At 35.9% G+C, this 26,351-nt stretch overlaps 3 protein-coding genes, 1 long non-coding RNA gene, 2 other non-coding genes and 3 pseudogenes across 11 annotated transcripts; 1 reads left to right on the forward strand and 8 right to left on the reverse strand.

Moving 5' to 3' along the window:
• Positions 1-826: 826 nt before the first annotated feature.
• On the reverse strand, positions 827-12,032 carry LOC120211418 (auxin-responsive protein SAUR68-like). 6 transcript variants are annotated; one of them, XR_005524596.1, is made up of 2 exons: positions 9,301-9,492; positions 827-952 (listed from the first exon to the last, which is right to left on the reverse strand). XR_005524596.1 is itself a non-coding variant. In XM_039209958.1 (2 exons), exon 2 carries the CDS (start codon positions 7,589-7,591, stop codon positions 7,178-7,180), a length of 414 nt encoding a protein of 137 aa, XP_039065889.1. In that variant the 5' UTR covers positions 7,592-7,621; positions 10,681-10,693; the 3' UTR covers positions 7,083-7,177. The 6 variants fall into 6 exon arrangements, 5 of the variants coding, with proteins under 5 accessions (XP_039065889.1, XP_039065890.1, XP_039065887.1 ...); XM_039209958.1 differs by lacking the exons at positions 827-952; positions 9,301-9,492 and adding exons at positions 7,083-7,621; positions 10,681-10,693; XM_039209959.1 differs by lacking the exons at positions 827-952; positions 9,301-9,492 and adding exons at positions 7,083-7,621; positions 8,931-8,988.
• Positions 1,862-2,623, reverse strand: LOC120211417 (auxin-responsive protein SAUR67-like). Its single transcript, XM_039209953.1, has one exon. The coding sequence runs from the start codon at positions 2,507-2,509 to the stop codon at positions 2,066-2,068; it is 444 nt and encodes a 147-aa protein (XP_039065884.1). The 5' UTR covers positions 2,510-2,623; the 3' UTR covers positions 1,862-2,065.
• Positions 5,471-6,308, reverse strand: LOC120211416 (annotated as a pseudogene).
• LOC120211579 lies at positions 9,289-9,391 on the reverse strand. The gene has a single exon (XR_005524616.1). It is a non-coding gene; the product is annotated as a U6 spliceosomal RNA (small nuclear RNA).
• Positions 12,033-12,554: 522 nt separating the features above from the next.
• On the reverse strand, positions 12,555-12,660 carry LOC120211582. Its single transcript, XR_005524619.1, has one exon. It is a non-coding gene; the product is annotated as a U6 spliceosomal RNA (small nuclear RNA).
• Positions 12,661-13,115: 455 nt separating this feature from the next.
• LOC120211419 lies at positions 13,116-13,742 on the reverse strand. Its single transcript, XR_005524597.1, has 3 exons — positions 13,642-13,742; positions 13,302-13,347; positions 13,116-13,229 (listed from the first exon to the last, which is right to left on the reverse strand). It is a non-coding gene; the product is annotated as an uncharacterized LOC120211419 (long non-coding RNA).
• A 2,722-nt stretch (positions 13,743-16,464) lies between these two features.
• LOC120211415 lies at positions 16,465-17,081 on the reverse strand (annotated as a pseudogene).
• An 852-nt stretch (positions 17,082-17,933) lies between these two features.
• On the reverse strand, positions 17,934-18,584 carry LOC120211413 (annotated as a pseudogene).
• Positions 18,585-23,668: 5,084 nt separating this feature from the next.
• On the forward strand, positions 23,669-25,706 carry LOC120211412 (expansin-like A2). The gene is made up of 4 exons (XM_039209952.1): positions 23,669-23,809; positions 23,962-24,071; positions 24,145-24,323; positions 25,282-25,706. Exons 1-4 carry the CDS (start codon positions 23,695-23,697, stop codon positions 25,658-25,660), a joined length of 783 nt encoding a protein of 260 aa, XP_039065883.1. The 5' UTR covers positions 23,669-23,694; the 3' UTR covers positions 25,661-25,706.
• Positions 25,707-26,351: the final 645 nt, after the last annotated feature.

Below are 26,351 nucleotides of genomic sequence, written 5' to 3' on the forward strand. Positions count from 1 at the left end.
GGTTAAGTATTAAAAACCCATTATGCTCTCCCCTGCCCCCTTCAATCTCGTCTTTACTCTTCCTTCTTATCTCTTTCTCGATTCTCAATCCCCAATTCCACAGATAGGATCTCAATCCCTAGCTTCCCTCTCAATCCCTAACTTCATTCGATCTTCCCCTAATTTCTGCTGTGACTTCCCAATTCTTCCCTTCACCGTTTCCCCCAAATCCACACGATCCAACCCTAACTTTCCTGTCATCATAACAATGTCCTCCGACATGTTGAAGAGTTTCCGAAAAATACCATTCTTAAGATATGCTTAGGGCATCACAAACAGTTATATATTGTAAGGCTAGATATTTGCTCTGCATTTGTTGTTCCATCACTTGCATGGTTATATGTGAAACTATGCTTTGGCACATGTAAAAATTGATGCTAGATTAATATCATGTAAGGCTAGATATTTCAAGTGCATCATAAAGCGAAAGGAAATTAACTTTCTGAGATTGAAAGAACTGAAAAGAGACAGGTGATTACTGAAAATGAAACATCTTCTGGTAAGAATCATATCATTTTGAGGAAACATCCTTTGTTAATACACTGTTACTTTGAACAAAATACACCTAGAATGAGAAGTTTTTGTATAGCAGAATTATATAGAAGACGACTAAGCATATTTACTTAGAATCAGCAAGCAAGTGAATGTGGATCTGCATGTTCTCGATTGAAATATGACGAGCAACAGCAAGCAGTAACGGAATCAATCACTGGTTTCTCCAAATCCTTAGCCAATCTTCGTTTCACAAGGGACACAATGTAATTCCCGAGGACTGAATCACATGGCAAGGCAGCCTTTAACAACTAGTGATGATTTATTAGATTGATTTGCAGCAGCCATATTTGTATTAGCCCTTGCTGAAGCAATTCTGTTTCTTCCCATGGATGCTATGTTCTGCCACTTCATTGTCATTCTAGTAAGCTTCTTTGAGGTATAATGGTTGTTTCCATTTGTGTTGCCGATGAAAACCTTTGAAAAAGTAAAGGAAAAGGGAGATTGATTTTTGTATTGCTAGTACTGATGAGGGAAGAAAGTTACTGTGATGAATTAGTTCTCAGAGTTTCTTTGAAGGGACAACCTTTATGCATTCAAAGTGACATGCTGACAGTCATTAGAGTCTGAATTAGCATTTAGCCAGTCAAATACATGTGGTCATTCTAGCATCTTCCAGCAAATGAATTTGGACCATTTCTCGATTTGTGCGTGTCATCCTTGGTGTGGGATATTTAGTTGGTTCCGAGCTTATCTCATTTGGAAAGGATATTTTTTTGAATTCATTGCTCTACAATCTCAATGTACACAGGCCGTTGTCGAATTGAAAACCAAGTTCTAAAGAACCAGGACTCGTGATGTCGTGTTAATATCAGTTCTGAATTTCTGATTAAGGTTAGAGAATTTGGGAGGGAGAGAATTTGGGAGGGAGAGAATTTGTTAGGCTTTATTTCGCTTCTTTTTTCCTTCAATTTTCTAACAAGAAAAACGGATGTATGATTTCCATGGCAGACAACTGAACTTGAAACAAAGCTCTGAACTTATCTCATTATATATATATACACACATCTTAATGTACAAAGGCGGTGGATGGTTTACAAGGTTGAAAACATATCTTTATAGACGGTTATGCTTTCGGATATCTTAGTAATTAATTTGCTTCACATTCATCTGTCTGTTAATGGCTCCAAGAGATAACTAACACTAAAAGTGAGGTCCCGGTCGCCATTATACTGACATTTTTTAATCGTAGGGTCCGAAATGGTAGAATTTTACTGCAATTCAGTGCTCCGATGGATAGGCTCCAAAGGATGTGTACGGCCCGCACTGAGAGAAAACATACATTAAAACACGACAGATAAATATTTGAGATCAGTTCCTGTATAGTGATAGAGGATTCCAATTCTGAATCTTACATAAATTTTCTAAGCACAACTTTTTAGTAATAATATTAGTTGACATGATAAGTTAGTCTTTGCGTTATATTCTTTGATCTACAAAGGTGTGGATCAATTGAAAGATGAGAAAAATTGCTTCAGAAGCTCAATATTGGCAAGTCTTGGCTCATTTCTTGCTGGTAAAGATATGACGATGAACATCGACCGCTGCTTACTGACATGATCAATGCTTTCTCCACTTCTTTACTCGGTTTCCTTTTGATGAGAGAAATTACATATTCCATAAAGTTTGCATCACAAGGCAAGATGAGATGCCCATCGCCTGGTAGCCCAAACTCTTCTTCTGCCAAGTTGAATAGCTCCATCACAATTTTATTCTTTAAGTATTCCAAAGGAAGCACAAAACGCTTTTGATCCACGCTGTATACAACAAAGTGACCCTTGTCGACCACCGATGATGTACTGCAACTGTTTGTTTCAGCCTCCATGGTGGTTCTTGGTAATGTGATTCCTTTTCTCCTAATTGAAGCCATTTTCTGCCATTTTCTTGCTAGCTTGATAAGCTTCTTGGCACTGATCATCTTGCTTTGCTTAGTTTAGTGGGAAAGACTCAGATGAAAGAAAAGAAGAGGGAACTTTTAGGTCTTAGAACTCTGATTGCTAAATGCAGCTGTTGTGCTTGGTACAAGGCAATGGATTTGAAATGAATATATAATCACAATTCACAAGGCCAAGAGACAATCCCTTTAATGAATTATTAAATTTCAGGTATTCATAGGAAACAAAACCATGTGATGGCAGATATTAGGTCTAATCTGAAAGGTGGAGCATAGAAGGGGATGCATCTATATCTATCTGCCAAGTGGTTTAACAACAATATGGTCCACTGTTGTTGCAATATTATTGATTCTTCATCACAGATTTCAACACTTGTAGGATCCTCTTTAGATAAGATTTATTGCTTCAAATAGTAATAAAAAGCCTTCACTCAAGCAAATTCCCACCTGTCCTTTTTGTCTTGCCAAGTGGTCTAGTTGTCTTGTATGAAATAATCCCTGATCCAAATGACGACGGAGATTATTTCTAGCGTACGGAACATATGATATAAGATGACTACAAGAGTGACGATTTGTTGCCATTTACCCTTCTCTTGTGACCATCTTGATCTTGATCTGAGGTGTAAAAACAAATTTTATCAGTCGGTTCAAAGTAAAACTTCTTCTGCAGGACCTTTTCACAATATGCACAAAAAGGACTAGGATCTGAATCACGGCAAAAAATGTAACGACCAACTAAGTTGCTGATCTATAATGTTCAAAATTGTTTCATATCAATATACAGAGAATTGATTCTATTTCCATATAGAATCAGTGAAAATAGTATATCATTACAAATTTGACTATAACTTGTTTTAGAAGCTACAGGTCAATGAAGGGTGCTTTCTTGATTCTTGCCTTGGTGTAGATACAACAAGGAGACCACAACATGGCGGTTTGAATCTGTGGTGTAGATGACAAAATGACCATTTTCATCCACAGATGGTTCATCAACGCCACCAGCTATAACTTTATCATTAGACGTCCCCAGTAAAGAAAATCTTTTTTTTCCTTGACAATCCTTTTCTGCCATTTTCTAGTTATTCTATTAAGGTTCTTTATGGATATGACTTTAACTCTCAATTATGATGAACACCAAACTGGGTTGGGAGGGTCACCCTTGCCTCTGCAACACCTGATCCGGATTAGTCTATCAATAGATTGGATACCGGTGGTTATACCAAAAAATCAAACTAAGCATACAAATGGAAAGTGTACAGAGATGGAAACTGACCTGCAAAATGTTCACAAGAAAAATTAGTAAAAGATATGTTTAGGCCTCTTCATCGATCTTCCATCATTCTGATCTAACAATGTATGCTGGTATCTTACTAATCCGATTAAAATGGATATATGACATTTGGTACCACAAGAAGGTTCCTTGAAAAGTTCTCTGCTATGTATTTTTTTTCTTCTTCTTTGAAATTAAAAATAAAATGGAGATGTAGGGGATCAAATCCTGTGCCTCTTGCATGCAAAGCGAACACTCTACCATTTGAGCTACATCCCCTGTTCTTTTTATCATTTATTTATTTTACTCTGAATCAATCTACTTCTATATAGGAAAGGTAACTAATTTTGATTATTTAGCAATTTTAGTCAGTCACTATGCTGGAATATATTATCTAGAGATGTCCAATAAAGTTTAAATACAGATTTGAGATTACTGGATTCCTGAAATCCTGAGAGAGCTTTAATATTTTACCTTCATATGTATTTGCAGTTTGCATGAGATGGTAGATGTTACGAAATTAATTCATTTTAGTTATCAAAAAGATCTACTGCATTTCATGAAGTTAGCATTCCACGAAGAATTATCTATACAAGTTTCTTTCATACCCTTCTGGGGTTGAAAATTTCATAATGCTTTACATGGTAAATATGTTCAGAATCTACGGACGAGACACCGTTTTTCGGCGTGTCCTTTATGGAAAATTGTAGTCTATGACGAGCATCCGTGGCCACTGATTGAACTGAGCACTGCTGTCTCCAAATCCTTAGCTAATCCTTGCTGTACCAACAAGACTATGTAACTCACTATGACCGAATTGCACGGTAATGTTAGCTGGACAGTCCGAACTCCTCAGACATCTTGAAAAGTTGATGGAAAATACTGTTATTGAGATATGCCAAGGGAATCACAAAACGCTCCTTATCCATTGTATAGACAACAATATGGCCTTTATCAACGCCTGATTGTTTATTAGAACGATCAGCATTAGCCGTCTTTCGATCAATTCTACTACTTGGTGAAGTAATTCTTTTCCTTCCAATGGCAGTTATCTTCTTCCACTTCCTTGACATTTTGTTGAAGTAACTCTTCCTCTGACAGCTTTAAGAGTTCAACAAATATGTTATTTTTGAGATACTATTAGGGCACGACATGGCGCTTTGAATCTGTGGCGTAGATGACAAAATGACCATTTGCAGCCACTGATTGTTCATCAATGCCACCAGCTATAACTTTTTCATTAGACGTCCCCGGTAAATGAAATCTTTTTCTCCCCTTGACAATCATTCTCTTCCGTTTCCTTGATATTCTATTAAGTTTCTTGCTGCTGCTGATCATTCTGGCTGTAATCTCTACCTAGCAAAAGTAAGTATGTCTTTGCCAAAGAACCCTGAAATGCTACAGAAATTCCTATTGTTGGATGAAACAATCAATTTGTCATTCACCATACAAGATCGAGCATCTAACAAAGTCTTTTACTTGTGGTTTTTGCACTGCTGAGAATTTCTATGCAGTAGTAAAGCTGGTCATTACTATTTTTCTAAGAGTCTAGAAAATTCAATGCTTTGCATTGATATAAACTAAGTGGTAAGATGAGTTGCATCGAATAAATATATTCTCATATGTTGGTTAAAACCTATGTGTTGGAATTCTTATATTCATATGATTCTAAAAAGGACAAAGGATGGATGATTGCCATTGCAGATAACTGAATATGAAACAAAATCTGGACTTTTCTTATTATATGTACAGTGCCATTTGATTTTAGAAACTCAATATTAGCAACTTTTGGCTTGTTTGCAGATAGGGATACGATAATGATGAGCAACAGACACCGACTACTGACATAATCCATGCTTTCTCTACTTCTTTACTTGCTTTCCTTTTGATCAAACAAATAACATACTCCATCAAGGCTGCATCACAAGGCAAGGTGAGATGTTCATTGCCTTGAAGCCCAAACTCCTCTTCTACCAGTTGGAACAACTCCATCACAATTTCGTCCTCCAGATATTCCAATGGAAGCACAAACCGCTTCTCATCAGATCTATACACCACAAAATGACCCTTCTCGACCATTGATGATGTGCTGCAACTGTTAGTGTCAACTTCCCCACTGGTTCTCGAGAGTGATTCTATTTCTCTTGATTGCTGCCAGTTTTTGCCATTTCCTTGCCAATTTGATAAGCTTCTTAGCACTCATCATCTTGTTTCTTTTTTTTTCCAAAAATAAGGGAGGCTATTGTAGGCAAGAGAAAGTAAAGATCGAAGGGAACTGAAAGGTTTTGTTTAGCTGTACTGATGAAAATGGAAAATGGATGAATATATATACACTCACGTCTTGAAAAGCAGTCCTTTGAATGAAGCATTTCAATGCCGGGATTCAAGGGAAGCAAATAAGCAAAACCATATGGGTCGAAAATGTGAGAGATCATTTGGAAGGCAGCCAGTTGTGCATGTCTGGTAAGTAATGGAAGTGGTCCAATCCTTTTTTTCCAGAACCGTGGCATGTGATGTGCAGGACCCAGCATCATAGTTCCCATATGATCTGGATATATTACTTAACAAGAAAATATTACATTTCTAGTTTACTAAGAATCCTTGACTGACGGCTTTAACTAATTTCTGAATTACGCTTTGCCCCCCAACAAACTAATATGATTGAAACATCAATATCTCCAGGCTGTTATGCTTTTAGATATCTCATAATTATTCTACTCCACATTGATCTGTCTGTAAATGGCTCTCATAGATATCTAACAGTGAGATCCTGGTCGCCATCATACTTCATGTACTGGAGTTTTCGTATTGTTGGGTCGAATTTGGTAGAATTTTACGTCAACTCTATGCTCATATGATACTCTCCAAAGGTTTTACCTTCTTTGATTTTCACCTCTGCCTGGACAAGTTGTGTCTAACAAAGTAACAAATCAAAATTTGCTTCCTTGCCCTTTAATTTGTACTCTTCTAAGCTCACCAAAATGGGTGAGGAAGTTTCAGAATGATGCTTCTATGACGTATAAAAAGGGAATTTAATTCTCTCCAATTGAGACAAAAGAAAAGAAAACACATTAGAACATGGCAGATAAAAAATTGAGCTCGGTTCCTGCATATTGACAAATAACAGAGGATTGCGTTTTTATTATATACTAACAGCGGATTCCAATTCTGAATCTTATATACATTTTCTTGGTAAAACTGTTTAGTAATAGTATTAGTTGACTTGATAAGTCACTCTTTCTATTATGAACTTGTATATAAGACGTATATTCCCTATCGAGGTTCAAGAAAAACTAGTATGAGACAAAAAGTTGAAGTTTTTGCATTATATGCTTTAAACTACAAAAGTGTGGACCAATTACAAGACGATAAAAGAAAAATAAATAAATTGCTTCAGAAGCTACATATCAGCAACTGTAGCTTCATTTTTGCTGATAAAGATACGATGAGCAGCAACGACTGGTGCTTACAGACAGGATCAATGCTTTCTCCACTTCTTTAGTTGGTTTCTCTTTTATCAAAGCAATTACATATTGCATAACGTTTGCATCACAAGGCATGAGGAGAATCCCATTGCCTGGTAGTCCAAACTCTTCTTCTGCCAAGTTGAATGGCTCCATCACAATGTTGTTCTTTAGATATTCCAAAGGAAGCACAAAGCGCTTCTGATCCACACTGTATAAAACAAAGTGACCCCTGTCGACCACTGATGATGTGCTGCAACTGTTTGTTTCAGAATCCCTCAAGTTTCTTGGTAATGTGATTCTTTTTCTCCTAATAGACGCCATTTTTTGCCATCTTTTTGTTAACTTGATAAGCTTTTTAGCACCGATCATCTTGCTTTGCTTGGTTTAGTAGGAAGGTCTCTGAGACGAAAGAAAGAAAAAAAAGGCAATTTTTAGGTCTTAGAACTCAGATTGCTAAATGCAGTTGTTATGCTTGATGTAAGGCAATGCAACTGTGATGAACATATATAATCACAAGGCTAGAGCATGGTTTCAAATCGCGGTCATGTTTTCGTTCATTTCGGATTTACCCTGATTGTGGCCGCCGCGGGCGCTATTGCGGGTGTAGCGGGTAACTCGGACAGCGGCGAAACTGCTATTTCGCGGACGAAATCACATTTTCGGACCATGATTTGAAACCCTGGGCTAGAGACAACCTCTTTAATGAACTAGTAGAATTCAGGTATTCATAGGAAACAAATCCATGAAATGGCAGCTATGAGGGATAATCTGCAAGGGGGCATGCCTGTTTTTAGTGAATGATTAAACCATCAAGGCGGAGCATAGAAGTGCATGCAGACAGATCTTTACCCATCAGCCAAGTGGTTTAACAACAATACGGTCCAGTGTTGCAATAATATTGGCTCATGATTTGATAACCGATTTCATTTAGGATCCTCTTTACATAAGATTAATTACTTTAAATAGTAATAAGAAACCTTCACTCAAGAAAATTGCAACCTATTTTCTTGTCTCTTCAAATCCAAACATTCTCATTACCTTCATGTCACTTACCCATGGGGACAATCTATTCAATGTAGTCCTGAATGAAGATTTGAGGGATGCACAACCATGAAATGGTAAGAGAGAAATACATCATGTTTTGATCGTCCTATTTGTTTCTTCTATTGGCACGTGGAGTTTGAATGCAGAGAGGGGACTGACTTTTTTGTGTTGCCAAGTGATCTAGTTTTCTTATATGAAACAAACCCTGATTTCACAACATGAAGGAGATTATTTCTTGTATCTGGAACATATAAAATGACAGCAAGAGTGAAGATTTCATGCAGTGTACCTTTGACTGTGGCCATCTTGGTCTCTGAGGTGTAAAAACAATTCTGATCAGTCAGTCCTTGACCGGCTAACAATCTAATCCTAGTTTAGTAATTTTTAGCAATGCCTTTCAAGGTATGCACAAAAAATACTAGATCCAATTCGATGGAGATGGTGGATCTATAAATTGCTAATCTATGTTGTCATAAACCGGACAGTTCTCAGTAAAAAGCACTCTGAATTGCTAATCTTTGCTCTAAGCAGGTTTATATAATGAAGAGTTTTACTATTTTGATTCAAATGGATGTAGGATAATTCATAGATTCCAACTACACAGTGAAGATGAATTACCTCATGTCACACTGAGCAAGGTTTCTATAAGTTAGACAGCTAAAACTAAAGGCTGAAGCTGAATTAGTTCAGGTCACATAGAGAATTTATTTGAAGGGTCAACCTTTATGCATTCAAAGTGATAAACTGACAGTCATTAGAGTCTGAATCAGCAACAGAAATACACGAAATTCTGGTTATTCTAATAAATCATATTCACTGCCGAAATAAACTTAAAATCCACAAGCTAATTCAGCAAACCATCTGAAATCCCTAACAATGAGTGTCGAAATCATATTCCCTGTTCATGATAGTTAAAAAAAAGACCAAACCCAGATTGAGCAAAACCCATGAAATCGAACATCAAACTAAGCACAAAAACGCAAAGAAAGAGATGGGAACAGGCCAGCAAAAAATGAAAGAAAAAAAATTTGGACCATTTCTCGATTTGTGCGTGTCATCCTTGCGCAGGGGCCATGCTAATCTTCTCTGTATCGTTCCAATTTTATCGGATGTCCCCGAAGGGACAATTAATAAATGGCTGCTTGGTGGATATAAACTATTCGTTTTCTCTTTCTCTAGCTGGTGTGGGATGTTTAGTTGGTTCCCAACGGAATAATTAACTAGCCTATCTCATATTTATAGGGTCCTAACGTATGGGCTGGCCCAGTTCTTAGTCTTCTATATATTGTCTTGGCAAAATTGTTTAGGTAATAGTATCATCTGACATGATAATTTAGTCTTTTTAGATTGAAATTATTGATGTAATATTGTCGATAAGAAGTAAGTTCCATATCAAGGTTCAAGACAACTATACATGAGAGACTTTTTTTTAATGTTTTTGATAATCTTATCTACAAAAGATGTGGATCAAAAGCTGTATATTGAAAATTGTTGGATCATTTCTTTCTAATAAAGATATGATGATGAGCAATGGCCGGTGCTTACGGACATGATCAATGTTTTCCCCATTTCTTTACTCGGTTTCTTTTTGATTAGATCAATTACATATTCCATAAAGGTTGCATCACAAGGCATGATGAGATGCCCATTCCTTGGAAGTCCAAACTCTTATTCAACCAAATTGAACAGCACCATCACAATTTTGTTCTTTAGATATTCCAAAGGAAGCACAAAACACTTCTGATCTACGCTGTATACGACAAAGTGATCCTCGTCGACCACCAATGATGTGCTGCAACTGGTTGTTTCAGCTTCTCTGGTGGTTCCTGGTAATGTGATTCTTTTTCTCCTAATTGAAGCTATATTTTTCCATTTTCTAGCTAATTTGATAAGCTTCTTGGTACTGATCATCTTGTTTTACTTTGTGTAATTGGAAAGACTCGGATGAAAGAGAAAAAAAAGGGAAGTTTTAGGTCTTAGAACTCTAATTGCTAAATGAAGCTGTTGTGCTTGATATGAGGCAATGGAATTGGGAAGAATGTATAATCACAAGGTCTAGAGACATCCCTTTAATGCATTATTAAATTTCAGGTATTCATTAGAAACAAAGCCATGTGATGTCATATTATGTCTAATCTGCAAGGGGGCTTGCCTGCTTTTATTGGATGATTAGTTCCAACAAGATGGAGCATACCAGTGGCTGCTGGCACATCTTTATCCATCTGCCAAGTGGTTTGACAATATGATCCAGTCCTGCAATAATATTGATTAATTTAAATAGTAATAAGAAGCCTTCACTCAAGCAAATTGCCACCTGTACCTTGTCTCTGTTCAAATCCAATCAATTTCATGACCTTCCTGTCACTTATCCATGGGGACAATCTCATCAATGTAGCTCTCAATGAATGCAAAACCATGTGATGGTAGGAGAGGCATACATCATATTTGATAATCATACTAGTTTTTTCTATTGGCACATGGAGTTTGAATGTAAAGAGAACATCGTCCTACTAGTTGTCTTGTACAAAATAAACCATGAGTCACAAGATGAACAATAAAGACTGTGTACTTGAAGAAGAATGAATCTCAGGGCAATATTATAGGACCATGACTAACTTTAAGAGTTCAACAAATATGTTATTGCTGAGATATGATAAGGGCATGATATGGTGCTTCTGATCTGTGGTTTAGATGACAAAATGACCTTTTTCAGCCACCGAAGATTCGTCAACTCACCTGCTATAACTTTTGCACTGGACGTCCCCAGTAAAAAAAATTATTTTTCTCCCCTTGACAGTCATTTTCTGCCACTTCCTTGCCATTCTGTTAAGTTTCTTGCTGCTATTGATCATTTTGGCTGTAATCTTTACCTTATAAATGTAAGTACGCCTTTGCTAAAAAAAACCCAGAAACGGCATTGAAATTCCTATTGATGGATGACACAATCAAAATTTCACTTCATCTGAAAACTTCCTGTACTTGAAGTTGTTTACTGTTGAAGAATTCTATGCAAAAATAGAGTTAGCTATTACTATTTTTCTTGGACTAGAAAACTTCATGCTTTGCATTGCATTGCATTGCATTGCACTGATATAAACTGAGTCGCAAGAGTTGCACCTTCAGTGCTACAACTAAATATGTTCTCATATGTTGGTTAAACCCTATGTGTTGTACTTCTTATTGTAATTCTTATTAGAGAACTTAAGAAGATTGGTTTACTATCTATACTAATATAATAATAACTCTTCAGTTTCACAAGAATCCTAATGTATTTTTTTTTCTGTTTCAATTCCCAGGAACAAGCATTGAAATACTGTTACCATACATGGTTGATAGACTAAAAGATACCGAACAATGAAACGACATTGAACTTTGGAGCCTTGAGAAAAAATAGATTAAGATAATACATGGAAAATAAATGAGCATATGCCATTACTAGTTCATCTGCAGGATGTTACCGCTGGTGCAAAGTCATTAAACTGTCGCAGATAAAAAAACCTTGGAAAAAGTAAAAGGAAAAGGGAGTTTGATTTGTGTATCATTGCCAGTCCTGATGAGAGAAGAAAGTTAGGCTGCTGAATTAATTCAGGTCACATTGAGAATTTCTTGGAAGGGACAACCTTTATGCATTCAAAGTGACAAGCTGGCAGTCATTAGAGTCTGAATTAGCAAGACAAGTACATGAAATTGTGGCCATTCTAACCTCTTTCAGCAACTCAACTGCAGGTGAACTTTGACCTTTCAATTCAAATGCATTCCTCAATGGTGCCAAATTCCAAATTTATCCTGCAGCATTTGGCCCTTCAATTCTGGTGAAACCAGAAGGTTATCACTGATGGATGCAAAATTTTTAGCATATTAGTATACAAATTCTACTCATGAACACAATGACCAGTAAAAATTGTAATTGGCCTCAAGGGAAACTATTTGATCTATTTATAAAGAAATCAACTATGAACACTGCAAGAATGAAAGCCTCCATTAAGCATAGCCAAGCTCAAGTAATCTATAATCACTACTAGTTACCAGCAATCAAAGTTGTATAATTATTTTGAACCTACAATGAAAACCCACGAGCTAAATCAACAAACTATCTCAAATCACTAACAATAAATGTCTGAATCATACTCACTGTTCATGATAGTTAAAAAAACCAAACCCAGATTGAACAAAACCCATGAAATCGAACATCAAACTAAGCAAAAAAACGCAAAGAAAATGGTCAGAGAAAGATGGAAACAGACCAGCAGGAAAGGAAATCGAGAAACAGGCCACCAAAAAATGAGAAAAAAATTAGGACCATTTCTCAATTTGTGCGTGTCATCCTTGCGCAGCAGGGGCCATGCTAATCTTCTCTGTATCGTTCCAATTTTATCGGATGTCCCCGAAGGGACAATTATGAGACGGCTGCTTGGTGCATATAAACTATTCGTTTTCTGTTTCTCTAGCTGGTGTGGGATGTTTAGTCGGTTTCCAACTGAATCATGAATTGACCTATGTCATCTTTATAAGGTCCTAACGTGTGGGCTGGCCCAGACTTGGGTGTTGCACAAAACAAAAGCCATGGGCTTGTAGACGTGGCTGAAGACAGAGACCCTCTTCATTCAGACAAGAGTTGTATTAAAGTATATAGATTGGTTTAGATTTTACTTTAAGATTAAAATGCTGGTAATTGGTCAAGTTGAATAATGATCAATTTATGAAGATTTTCAACAATTGTATTCAGGGATGTACTCATTTTTACATGATCAAAAACTTGTTTATTGTTTTGATTTCACAAGTAACAAAAGATTTGAGGCCAAGCCACTATCTTTGTTTATGAAACATTTGGGTCTTCAATTCTTGGATGATGAACTCACTCAGTAGCTTCTTTAGGCTTCTTTGAAGCTCCAAATCTCCAGAACAATGCATTAATAGGAAACACCTTAGAATTGCCGGTTCTTCCAAACATGAATATGACCATCTAAATATATAGAAAAACTTAGCAAATATACAAAATACCCTTTCCAAAAACATACCTGCATCTAACACTCACCCGAGTGCAAGTAGCATATGTCTCGATTAACATCATCATTCAGATCCTGCAAGCATGTCATATTGTCAACTTGAGCTTAATCTTTGGGGAAACTGTAGCAAGCATAAACCAGCTAAAATCTTATAATTTAATGATAAAAAATATCTCTGTATCATTTTCAAAACCATGATTTTCAGATACTCAATTGACCAACCAAGATTAACAAGGGAAACTGTTTGATCAAATTGATTCCATAACCCAATCATGAATAGATTCTTTTATGGATATGATTTTAACTCTCAATTAAGATGAACATCAAACTAAGCATACAAATGGAAAGTAAAGAGAGATGGAAACTGACCTGCAAACTGTTCACAAGAGAAAATAGTAAAAGATATGTTTGGGCCGCTTCATCGATTTTCCATCACGCTGATCGACAATGTATGCTGGTATCTTAATCTGATTCAAATGGATATAGCGTATTTGGTTAGATTCCAAGTAAAACCTGAAGCTGAATTAGTTCATATCACACTGAACAAGGCCTCTAAATGATAAGAAAGCAAAAAGACTAAATGCTGAAGCTAAATTAGTTCAGGACAGACTGAGAATTTCTTCAAGGGACAAACTGACCCCTTCAGTATATCACCTACAGGTAAATTTTTAGCTTTATATTCAAATTCGTTCCTCAATGGCTACCAAATTTCAATTCATCCTACAACGTTTGTGTACTCTGAATTTGGTAAATAAACCACAAGGCTATCACTGATGACTACGGACTTTTAGCACATTATGTATAGAAATTCTGATCAACATCACATTCTCCAGTCGCAGAGCTTTATTGAATAGAAAGAAAAATCAAATGGTTAAGACTTAAGATACAAAATGAAGTCCAATTCCTACACAGTAACACAGAGCTTAAATATTCAGCATTCATTAAGGGCATATTTTGCAGAACTCCTTTAAACGTAGCCAAATACAAGTAGTTAGTCTTCCTACAAATTACCAGCTATCAAATTTCTATAGCCATATGGAATTTACAACAACAACCCATGAAGTTGCACATCAAACGAAGCATCAAACTAGCCAATCTAATCCTATCTAAGAGAAGATTACAGTAAAAAGAAACATCTATTGGGCAGATACAGTGTTTTATGGTTGCAGACTGAGTAGGAATGGGCAGTAAGCCTTTGAGATCGTCTCTCTCAAAACAAACTTAATCTCGCTTAAGACATTTTTCCAAAAATTTTGAAATTTTTGAAACAAAATTGATCTCACATGAGATAGTTTTCCAAAAAAAAATTTTGTCTCACTTGAGACAGTTTTCCCTCAAAACACAAAATTTGGAAATTGTTTGACTTGAAACAAAATTAATAAACCTTTGAGATTGTTTCTCTCGAAAAAATGTTTCATCTCGCTAGAGACATTTTTCTAAAAATAAAATTGATCTCACTTGAGATTGTTTTCTTAAAAATAAATTTTGTCTCGTTTGAGACAATTTTCTCTAAAAATAAATTTTGTCTCGCTAGACGTCCTCATCACGTAGGAAAAATGTCATCCACCGAGCATATCTCCTCATCACGTAGGAGCAGCGTCATTCTCAAATAACCAGACTTCCTCATCATGTTGGAACCATGTTGTCCCCCAAATTATCCCTAAAGATAGCTAGACGTCCTCATCACGTAGGAACAATATCATCCACCGACCAGATCTCTTCATCACGTAGGAGCATAGTCACCCTTAAATAACCAGATTTTCTCATCACGTAGGAACCTTGTTGTCTCCAAATTTACCTAAAAACGACCAGAACTCTTCATCACGGATGAGCAGTGTCGTCTTCAACACCAAATTATCTCCAAATTGACCAGATTTCCTCAACGAGAATGAACATCGTCATCTTCAACAAACATTTACTTGAAAACGGCTATACCTCTTCAACATGGATGAGCAGTCTCATCTTTTATATCAAATTTCAAAGCCTAAGAAATAACCGGAAAAAAAACTTGTTGCCTTTGCCCTATTCTTGTTAACACAATAATGTGCAAAGAGGGGCAGCTGTAGACACTCGTTTTTGTCCGGATCTTATTTGATAATTATCATTTCCAATTATTAATTAAATATTATTATTATCATTATTATTACTAATATTATTATTTATTTTCATATTATAGTTAGCCTAAATATAACAACCCGTAGCCTACAAGGACAAATCCCAACAGTACAAGCCCACCTGGTTCAAGCATTCAAGCCTAACAACAAGCCAACCCGACCCAAGATCTGACCCGTTTCAGGCTCAGAATGAAGCCCGTTGCAACCCAAACCCACTAGGGTTTTACCCTTTTCTGCTTCAGCCACATCATGCAATAAATGTTGGATCGAATTTGATCAAACGGTTCAAGTTGACCCAGATTAGGGTTTTTTCATAACCCTTAAGACACCAGCAGCCGTTGTTACCATCAACAGTGAATGTGGATCGTCCATCATCGGCGCGTGTACCAACTTTTCAATTCCCAGATCGACGCGTGAACTTCACCTCTCACCTTCCTCACTGCTCTAAGAATCAGTACACACACTTTTATTCAACCAATAAAAGATGATTACAAGCCTTACAATCCCTGCACCTTATATACGAGCTTTACTAAGCTTAAACTAACAGAATTTCATAACAACAATCTGTTATGTTAACCAACTAGCTTATAGACTCTTATTAATTCTATAACCATCTCAACCATATCATGGATGAGCATGCATGGAAGCACGCCTGGGACTGTTGCATACATATGCAGTGCAGTAACTCTCAACATTCCCCCTGCTTCTTCTTCTCTTATGTTCTTCTGACCTTGAACACATTATTACAGCAAGCTCTAAAAACTAATTAACTCTAATTTCTAGCATTCAACCTTTTTGATGAAAAAATGAACAATTGAATCGAAAGTGATTATGCTTCCGTTCACTTGAATCGAAAGTGCCGATGCTTCCTTTCGTTCTTCTTGAATCGAAAGTGTCGATGCTTCCTTCTGTTCACTTGAATCGAAAGTGTCGATGCTTTCTTTCGTTCTTCTTATTCACCTTCATTTCTTTCCTCTTCATCCTCATATACAAGGATCCTTGACACACTTTTTTTTTCGGGACGAGCAGAGTGCATGAAAATGGAATTGGGAGGCAGGATCAGGGACAAGTGCGGAGATCATCTTGCACACCAGAAGAAGACCTTCTTGGATGGGTTCACCCCGTCCTTGAGTTTGACTCGATTCGCGGACAACTTGCCTTTATACGCATCGGAGTTTAGGGCTTTTCGGCTTACATTGGTGTAGATTTCCCTGATGACGATCTCGAAAGCAGTCTGAACGTTGGTAGATTCGAGGGCCGATGTCTCTATGAAGAACAAGCCTTCTTCTTCAGCAAGGCTCTTGCCTTCCTCCATGCTTACTTCTCTAATGTTCTCCAAATCACATTTGTTCCCTACCAGCATTCTTGTCACGGTAGTATCACAATGCGTGGTAAGTTCATCAAGCCAGCGTTTAATGCTGTCGAAGCTACTACGCCTACTGATATCATAAACAATAAGAGCACTAACAACGCCTCTATAGTAAGCGAAAGTAACAGCTCTGAACCTTTCTTGACCAGCAGTGTCCCAGATCTGTGCTTTAATTTCTCTACTCCAATGGTAGCCTTTGAGTTGTTGTCGAACTCGTTCCTTGCGAAATGCGACAAGAGGTTCGATTTTCCCACGACCGAGTCGCCGATCAACAAGATCTTGAACAAGTACTCCTCGACTCCTCCCTCTTTTTCATGCCCACCCATGTCTCTGCTATGTGTGAGAAAGGTGTCATCAATGGCAAGGTGAGCATAAACCAGTTTAGTCTCCGTACACCGGCGGCCTTCCATTTTAAACGGCGCTGGAAACGGAAGCCGGCGACAACGGAGGAGGAGGACGACGAACTCAATGTAGCGAATGAGCAACAAGGTCAGGACCATTTGGCGATTGATACCATGTTGAGAAAACAAGCAAGCTCTAAGAATCAGTATACACATTTTTATTCAACCAATAAAAGATGATTACAAGCCTTACAATCCCTGCACCTTATATACCAGCTTTACTAAGCTTAAACTAACAGAATTTCATAACAACAATCTGTTATGTTAACCAACTAGCTTCTAGACTCTTATTAATTCTATAACCATCTCAACCATATCATGCATGAGCATGCATGGAAGCACGCCTGGGACTGCTGCATACATATGCAGTGCAGTAACTCTCAACATTCCCCTTGCTTCTTCTTCTCTTATGTTCTTTTTGACCTTGAACACACTATTACAGCAAGCTCTAAAAACTAATTACAGCTAATTTCTAACATTCAACCTTTTTGATGAAAAAATGAACAATTGAATCGAAAATGCTTATGCTTCCTTTCGTTCACTTGAATCGAAAGTGCCGATGCTTCATTTCGTTCTTCTTGAATCGAAAGTGTCGATGCTTCCTTCTGTTCACTTGAATCGAAAGTGTCGATGCTTTCTTTCGTTCTTCTTATTCACCTTCATTTCTTTCCTCTTCATCCTCTTATACAAGGATCTTTGACAGACTTTTTTTTTTTCGGGACGAGCAGAGTGCATGGAAATGAAATTGGGAGGCAGAATCAGGGACAAGTGCGGAGATCATCTTGCACAGTAGGAGAAGACCTCCTTGGATGGGTTCACCCCGTCCTTGAGTTTGACTCGATTCGCGAACAACTTGTCTTTATACGCATCGGAGTTGAGGGCTTTTCGGCTTACATTGGTGTAGATTTCCTGGATGACGATCTCGAAAGAAGTCTGAACGTTGGTAGATTCGAGGGCCGATGTCTCCATGAAGAACAAGCCTTCTTCTTCATCAAGGCTCTTGCCTTCCTCCACGCTTACTTCTCTAATGTTCTCCAAATCACATTTGTTCCCTACCAGTATTCTTGTCACGGTAGTATCACAATGCGTGGTGAGTTCATCAAGCCAGCGTTTAATTCTGTCAAAGTTACTACGCCTACTGATATCATAAACAATAAGAGCACCAACAACGTCTCTATAGTAAGCGGGAGTAACAGCTCTGAACCTTTCTTGACCAGCAGTATCCCATATATGTGCTTTAATTTCCTTGCCATTAATTTCCACGCATTAGGTATGGAACTCTACTCTAATGGTAGCCTTTGAGTTGTTATCGAACTCGTTCCTTGCGAAACACGACAAGAGGTTCGATTTTCCCACGACCGAGTCACCGATCAGTACGATCTTGAACAAGTACTCTTCGCCTTCTCCCTCTTCTTCATGCCCACCCATGTCTCTGCTATGTGTGAGAAAGGTGCCATCAATGGCAAGGTGAGCATGAACCGGTTTAGTCACTGTACGCCGGCGGCCTTCCATTTTAAGCGGCGCTGGAAACGAAAGCCGGCGGCAACGGAGGAGGAGGAGGACGAACTCAACGCAGCGAATGAACAACAAGGTCAGGACCATTTGGCGATTGATACCATGTTGAGAAAACAAGCAAGCTCTAAGAATCAGTACACACACTTTTATTCAACCAATAAAAGATGATTACAAGCCTTACAATCCCTGCACCTTATATACCAGCTTTACTAAGCTTAAACTAACAGAATTTCATAACAACAATCTTTTATGTTAACCAACTAGCTTCTAGACTCTTATTAATTCTAAAACCATCTCAACCATATCATGCATGAGCATGAATGGAAGCACGCCTGGGACTGCTGCATATATATGCAGTGCAGTAACTCTCAACACTTACTGAACTAATTCTCTGTCTTGCAGCTGGCCTTACTTGTATTGTGAATTTCAAGGCTGAATTATGCATGTAACTGCTTTTATTGGAGGAATTCATGTTTGCAGATTTTCATGGATTCTTTCGCATCGGATCGGATAGTTTATGTAACTAAAACAATCACATACTGATATTCGTTAAGTGATGGATTATGCAAGTGAGGTAAAAAAATTCACTTCAAGAGTGCAAAGATGAACTAACTTCTCTTGGCATGAATTTAACCACCAGAATTTGACTGCTAACAAGCTCTGTTATAAAAAGTATAAAATTACAGTCTACATAAATAGTTACATTTTTGTGCTGAGAAATGTCTTTTGACAACCACTACAGTAGTGTCAAGCATTTACAATATTCAAGACTATCAAATGTTACTCAAAATCTGCAAACAAATGGCCTTTGATTTGCATGTCCGAATTCATGGGAAAACGGCAGCTACTGTGCATGTTTTTCCTACTTCATGACGCACGCACGCAGCCATGAACTGTCTGTTGGCTGTTCCACCACTCTCAGTTCACTGTCGATACAAGTGAACTGCTAAATGCCACCGTCAATTAGTCAACATGGGAAATTGTTGTTGCTGCTAAAACATTTAAGATGAGCATTCAAAGTGTGAATAACCAGGCAGGTATTTAAATAGCAGTATGTGACCACGATAATGTCTGTTATATAACGGTAAAAGTACCTTCCACCACGACTGTTATTGTATGATTATGATATTTACAATTACCGTAATAACACTCGCTATATCCGCAATCACGATAATCACATTGCAACCAAAAACACCAACATAACTATAATTTAAACACTTTTGTGCTCGACGAATGGATTTTTTCTTTTTTATTAATCTGGGAAAGTATAAGGTAGTATTTGTTCAACAATAACTCTCGACTATTTGATATTTATGGTTCTTGAACTTGTATCCTCAAAAAACAACAACAATTCCTTTAATACCGAAACGTTTAATTCATGCTCAGTACGAATAGATAAAGGAGAGCGAACGGGACAATTCTTTTCTTTAAAAAATTTAAATTATCATATATTTTAAAAATTCTCTATATATTCTCTATATATAATTTATTTTCGCTTTTAAATTGTTTTTCAAACTTTTAAAAGTTAGTTTTCACCATTATAAAAACCTACGAAAATATGACTGTCAGCTCCAGCTGTACATGGTGGTGTCCACCAAGGAATCCATTGCCAAAGTTATACGTTTTGGTCACCAACTCATTGCTTTTCTAAACTAGGCAATGGTCCTTCAAATCTTGACTCTCTGAACAGGGAAGAAATTTGGGACATTTGAGTTAAAGAAAAGCGTAAAGTACATGCAATTATCAATAAATTATATTAAAATTATAACATTTTTTCATTAAATTTTTAAAGCTACAAAATATTTATTAAAATTATTAAATTGTCATAAGATACTCATTAGATGTTATAAAATAATAATAAATTTTAATAAATTTTAAATATTTTATACTAGTTTGATGAAATTTAATTATCATTTTTATAATAATTTATCAAGTTTAATGATCATTTTATATTTTATTTAAATCCAAGGGTAGAAAGAATCTTTTCAATATAATTTAATAATCATATTTAATAAATTTTAAATATTTTATACTAGTTTGATGAAATTTAATTATCATTTTTATAATAATTTATCAAGTTTAATGATCATTTTATATTTTTTTTAAATCCAATGGTAGAAAGAATCTTTTCAATATAATTTAATAATCATATGTGTATTTTATTCTAAAAGAAAATTTCACATTATATTAGGAAAATTATTTATATTATTACATAAATATCTTGTAATTGTGTTTTATTATTATATGTATAAACATCTAAGTAAACAAATTAATTGTTAATACTATTCATAAAAATTAGGTTTGATTCTGAAAAATGTTGTAAAGGTCGGTAGCAATATAATTACAAATAAATTTTGGGTAAAATATATAAATAGTCTACAAACTTTTAAGATATTTGTATTTTGGTCACCCAACTTTTAAAACTTGCAATATAATCATCGAAATTTTAGTTCGCTTTCAGTAAGGTCCTTACAGTTACCTCCTGTACTTAACTCCCGTTAACCTCCCCTTCTTCTTCTTCTTCTTCTTCTCTCACACATAAAAATATCTCAAGTCGTGCCATCGCCGTTCACCCCACCTTCGGTCAACGATGGCTCACACCGCCATCACCTGCATCGCCTCCCGACCACACTCCAACCCTTGATTCATACTCACCGTCCACCGCTTCGTCCCAAATCGTGAGAAGATTGTTCGAACACCCATCAATGATCTTCATCGCCAGTCATCGATGACCATCACCGCCGAAACCAGTAGGAGCGCCTCCTCATTCCAACCAAAGCCTCGCTAGCTACTCGTCGAGACTCACCTCTGTTCGCTGTGGATAGGACCCAGACGAAGGAAGGACGATGACGAGGAGACACGACTGACTAGGTTTTAGTCGGAACGGTGTGAGGAATTCAACGGTGGTGGCTGTGTGACAAACGGACGACCCAACCAGCTGAAAATTGATGAAAACTAAAATCGAACGTTGGGGTTTTAGTTCTTCTAGCTCAGCTTCCTCGTCTGGTAGATCACTGTGAGATTTTTAATTCTTTGGGATTTTACTTCATTATTGTACAGTCTTTTGACAGAACTTATTTCTTGCACTTGTTATTTGAATGCCTTGTCGATTTTTGTTCATTGCAGTTTTATCATTTTCGTGTTAGGAATAAATAAATACAAACATTTAATCTTTCTTTATTGTGGAAGAGTGATTTGCTTGGACTTGTTGTTACTTGTGAAATGTTTTTGGAATTTGAATATGTTCTGTTGTATGAAGAATCAATCTCGTGGAATTTATTTTTAGGGGGTTTAATTTAGAGAGAAGAAGAAGAAGAAGAAGAAGAAGAAGAAGAAGAAGAAGAAGAAGAAGAAGAAGAAGAAGAAGAAGAAGAAGAAGAAGAAGAAGAAGAAGAAGAAGAGAGAGGAGGAGGAGGAGGAGGAGGAGGAGGAGGAGGAGGAGGAGGAGGAGGAGGAGGAGTTAACTGTCACGTCAACAAAAATTAACGGTTACTAAATGGGAATTAAAAGTTTGATGATTATATTGTAACAAAAATTAACGGTTACTAAACAAGAATTAAAAGTTTGATGATTATATTGCAAGTTTCATAATTTGGTGATCAAAATGTAAGAGCTCTAAAAGTTTAGGAATTATTTATATACTTTGCCATAAATTTATTTTTAATTAAATTTTATCCTTTAATATAAAAAATATCATTATATTCTAATGACATTAACATGATAATATACGTATTTTATGTTAATTTTTTTAAATAATAAGTACCTATAAGATAGTCGATAATTTAACTAAAAATAATGACAAAATCATAAAAAGTATAAATATAGAGGAATTAATTTATCATATACTTAAAATTAGGATAAAATACATAAATGGTCCCTTGATTATAGTATATTATTTTATTAAGTTTTTCAACTATTAAAAATTATAAATTAGTCCTTTGACTGTAAGGAGTTATTTTTTGAGTCCTTTGACTATTAAGAATTATAAAATGGTCACCCGACTATTCATTATGTTCCAAACTCGTCCTTTTATGTTAAAAATTTGATGCTAATTTGAGTTTTACGTTAAATTGCTGACTGAGATATGATAAAATTTGATCTCATAGTCTCAAATGACTATCATATCTAAGTCAGCATGTTAACCTCCAACTCAGATGGTCGTTAATTTTTTATCGAGAAAAGACGAATTTAGAACATAATGAATAGTTGAGTGACCATCTTGTAACTTTTAATAATGAAGGGATTCAACAAAACAACTCCCTATAGTAAGAGATCATCTTGTAAATGTAGTAAGATAGATCTTATAAAAGTTACAAAGAAATACACTTCATCGATGTCAGAGAGATATATCATAGGAACTTAAATCAATCAACATTGTTAGTGAGATTATGATTTGAAATTTAAGATTTTTTCTTATTGGGGTTTGGGTATTGCCATTTAGGATTTATGTGTTGTTGTTTGAAAATCAGGGTTTAAATTTAGAATTTAACAATTGTGATTTAGGGTTTATAGGTTATTATTTAGAATTTAGGGATTAGGTCTAGGATTTGATATATAATTTAAGTGTTATAATTTTATTTTATCTTTTATTTTAATCTTGGGCGGTAAAATAATAACAAATATCAAATCATATATAAGAATTAATAAACTAAATTAGAATAATTAAAATATGAGTAATTAAAAAGTTTAGTGATTAGAATACAAATATTAAACTTCAGTAATTAAAATAGAAATGAAAAGATAGTTGAGTGATTAACAGTGTAGTTTACCCTATATTTTTTCTTTACTTTTTGTCTTTCGACAATCCGCGTTTTAGCAAATTACCCGTCTCTTTCCTTCACTGTGTAAGTAAAGCCTAGTTGAGACATAGCAAGCAGTTTTCTAATCAGAAAATCCGATCCAAAGCTTTTCCAGAAATGCTGACCTGTAGTCCACACGTCTCTCCCTGTTTACCACACTATAAATGAACCCATCATCAACAATTTGCTTGTCACTTACGTTTCTCCATATTCAATCCACACAAATGACTCTCTTTCTCTGCTTCTTGTTGTTGTTCCTCCTCTCTTCTGCTTCTGCTTGTGATCGCTGCCTGCACCACTCCAAAGCTGCTTACTTCTCCAACGCCTCTGCTCTTTCAGGTTCAGCTCCACTGTTCTTATTTCCTTTTTTTTTTCCCATATCAACTTGATCAATTCCCTTGCTTTAGAAACGGAACTGACAAATACCCAGATTATATTTATGTGAGAAATTTAGTGGGTGACCTTTGTTTTCTGGGTTTGATGTGTTGCAGCTGGAGCTTGTGGATACGATTCCTTGGCATTAGGCTTAAGCGGTGGTCACCTTGCTGCTGCTGTTTCGTCCCTTTACAAAGATGGAGCTGCTTGCGGTGCCTGCTTTCAGGTTTATATATTTCCACAACATTTTGGTATTGTTTTTGTAATTGGAGCTTGAATTTTTAGCATGTTTTTGGCAGATAAGGTGCAAGAATCCGAGTTTGTGCAGTAGTGCAGGGACTAGGGTCACACTAACCGATCTCAATCACAATAACCAGACGGACTTTGTTCTTAGTAGCAGAGCTTTCAGGGCCATGGCTAACAAAGGCATGGGCCAAGCCATTTTGAAACTTGGGATTGTCGACGTTGAATATAAAAGGTAAGCATGAACCGCAACATTCATTATGATTCTATTTTTGGAAGTTTCTTCATCTTCTTGGTTTTGTTTATGGATAAATGAACATAATCTTTGATTATTTATTTGTGAATTGTTTATACAATTTTGGTTGCCACGTGAATTTTAAATAAATATGTTTGTAACATTATATGAATTTTAAATAAATATGTTTGTAACAAACCGAACTCGAACTCTTTTAAAAATAAGAGAACACAAATGCACACTTATTCATTTAAGTTCGATTCGTTTATACTCTTAGGGTGCGTTTAGTTCACGAAATGTAAGATTACAAGTGAGAATGTAAGATTACAAGTGAATAAGATTACTAGGAATGTTCTATTTTGTGATTGGTTAATTTAGCAGGAATGTAAGATTACTGTGTTTGGTTAAAGGAATAAAATATTATTCGAATGTATATTTAACCAAATTGTCTTTATTATATATTTGTTTTTTTAATAAGTTCGAAAATATTTATATATTTTCTTTAAAAAATTTAAGTTCATAAAATTTATTTATATTTTTTTATAAAATTGAAAATATAAAAAGATTTAATGAAATGGTAAAATTTTATTTTAATGCTTGAATTTCATATAAAATTTTAATTATAGATTTTTTTTATAAATTTAAAATAGTGTAAGGATAAATTTATAATTTAACTTTCGTAAAATTTTTATTATTCAATGACAGAGTAAGGATATTTTTGAAAGAATTTTTTTAAGGGCATTTTAGTTCAAAACGTCGGTAATTCAACACTACCTAAGGAAAATGAGATAATGACATTTCCTGTAATATACTCAAAAAAATTTAATATCGATAATATAAGATTATCGAGAATGATATTACCGATCAATCAAACGGAGAATGTGGCCAAACCCTAACCAAACACACTTGTTCACATAAAGAAAATATAATCTGATTTGTGTTTGGCTATGTGAAACAGGATACCATGTGAATACAAAAACCAGAACTTAGCTGTTAGAGTAGAAGAATCAAGCCAAAAACCAAATTACCTGGCGATCAAACTGCTGTACCAGGGTGGTCAGACAGAGATAGTAGCCATGGATATAGCTCGGGTGGGGTCATCAAACTGGAACTTCATGAGCAGGAACCACGGTGCAGTTTGGGACACGAGCAGGGTCCCGGCCGGTGCACTGCAATTCCGATTTGTGGTCACGGCTGGGTTCGACGGCAAGTGGATTTGGGCCAAAACCGTGCTCCCTGCTGACTGGAAAACTGGGGTTACTTACGATTCTGGAGTTCAGATCACTGACATTGCTAAAGAAGGTTGCTCTCCATGTGATGACAGCCCTTGGGGGTGAAATTAGAGGATCTTTGGTTCCCCGTTACACATGAATTTGATTTGGTTCTTTCAACATATAGTGAAATTTGAATGTTTCCGATTATAGAGTATTACTTTGTTGAGTATCTCAATTATTAAAAATTTATAAAATGAACTATGATTAAAGGGCGTTGTTTTGTTGGCTCTCCCTGCTATTAAAAGTTACGACCCGATTATTTATATGTTTCAAATTCATCAATTTCTGTTAAAAAATTATCCGTCGTTTAAGTTGGATGTTAACTTAATTATTGAGATATGATAAAATTAAATTTTTAATGATGTCTACTGACACCATTATTGCTTTCGAGCACTAACTCAACGATATAATGTAAACATAGACATAACTCACAAAATACATCTCAAACAAATTTAGGATCAGATTTTATTGCATCCTAATATCTATCATATTGTGATTGACAGACTGAAATAAGCTTTTCTTTATTTTCTTAAAGCGTGTGAGACTTGAAACTACAATGTGATTGTCCAAAATAATCAAATATCTTCAACGGGACAACAGGAATCCTGACAGCAAAGATATTCAATAACCATCTCCCATGATACCAGAAGTAATAATGTTTTGCTCTAAAAATCGATATGGATGTAACTTGAGATAACATTTGGTAAAACTAACTGTAAAGCCTGTGGTGTTACTTGCGGTGAGAATGTTAGAA

Source organism: Hibiscus syriacus, unplaced genomic scaffold (assembly GCF_006381635.1).
Source record: "Hibiscus syriacus cultivar Baekdansim isolate YM2019G1 unplaced genomic scaffold, ASM638163v2 tig00109972_pilon, whole genome shotgun sequence".
Taxonomy (NCBI): domain Eukaryota; kingdom Viridiplantae; phylum Streptophyta; class Magnoliopsida; order Malvales; family Malvaceae; genus Hibiscus; species Hibiscus syriacus.

Coding starts and splice junctions, on each gene's coding strand:
- LOC120211417 (XM_039209953.1), bottom strand. CDS start 2,509: ATGATCAGTGCCAAGAAGCTTATCAAGCTAGCAAGAAAATGGCAGAAA.
- LOC120211418 (XM_039209958.1), bottom strand. CDS start 7,591: ATGATCGGTGCTAAAAAGCTTATCAAGTTAACAAAAAGATGGCAAAAA.
- LOC120211412 (XM_039209952.1), top strand. CDS start 23,695: ATGACTCTCTTTCTCTGCTTCTTGTTGTTGTTCCTCCTCTCTTCTGCT. Junction 24,072..24,144: donor CTTGCGGTGCCTGCTTTCAG/GTTTATATATTT, acceptor TGTTTTTGGCAG/ATAAGGTGCAAGAATCCGAG. Junction 24,324..25,281: donor GTCGACGTTGAATATAAAAG/GTAAGCATGAAC, acceptor TATGTGAAACAG/GATACCATGTGAATACAAAA.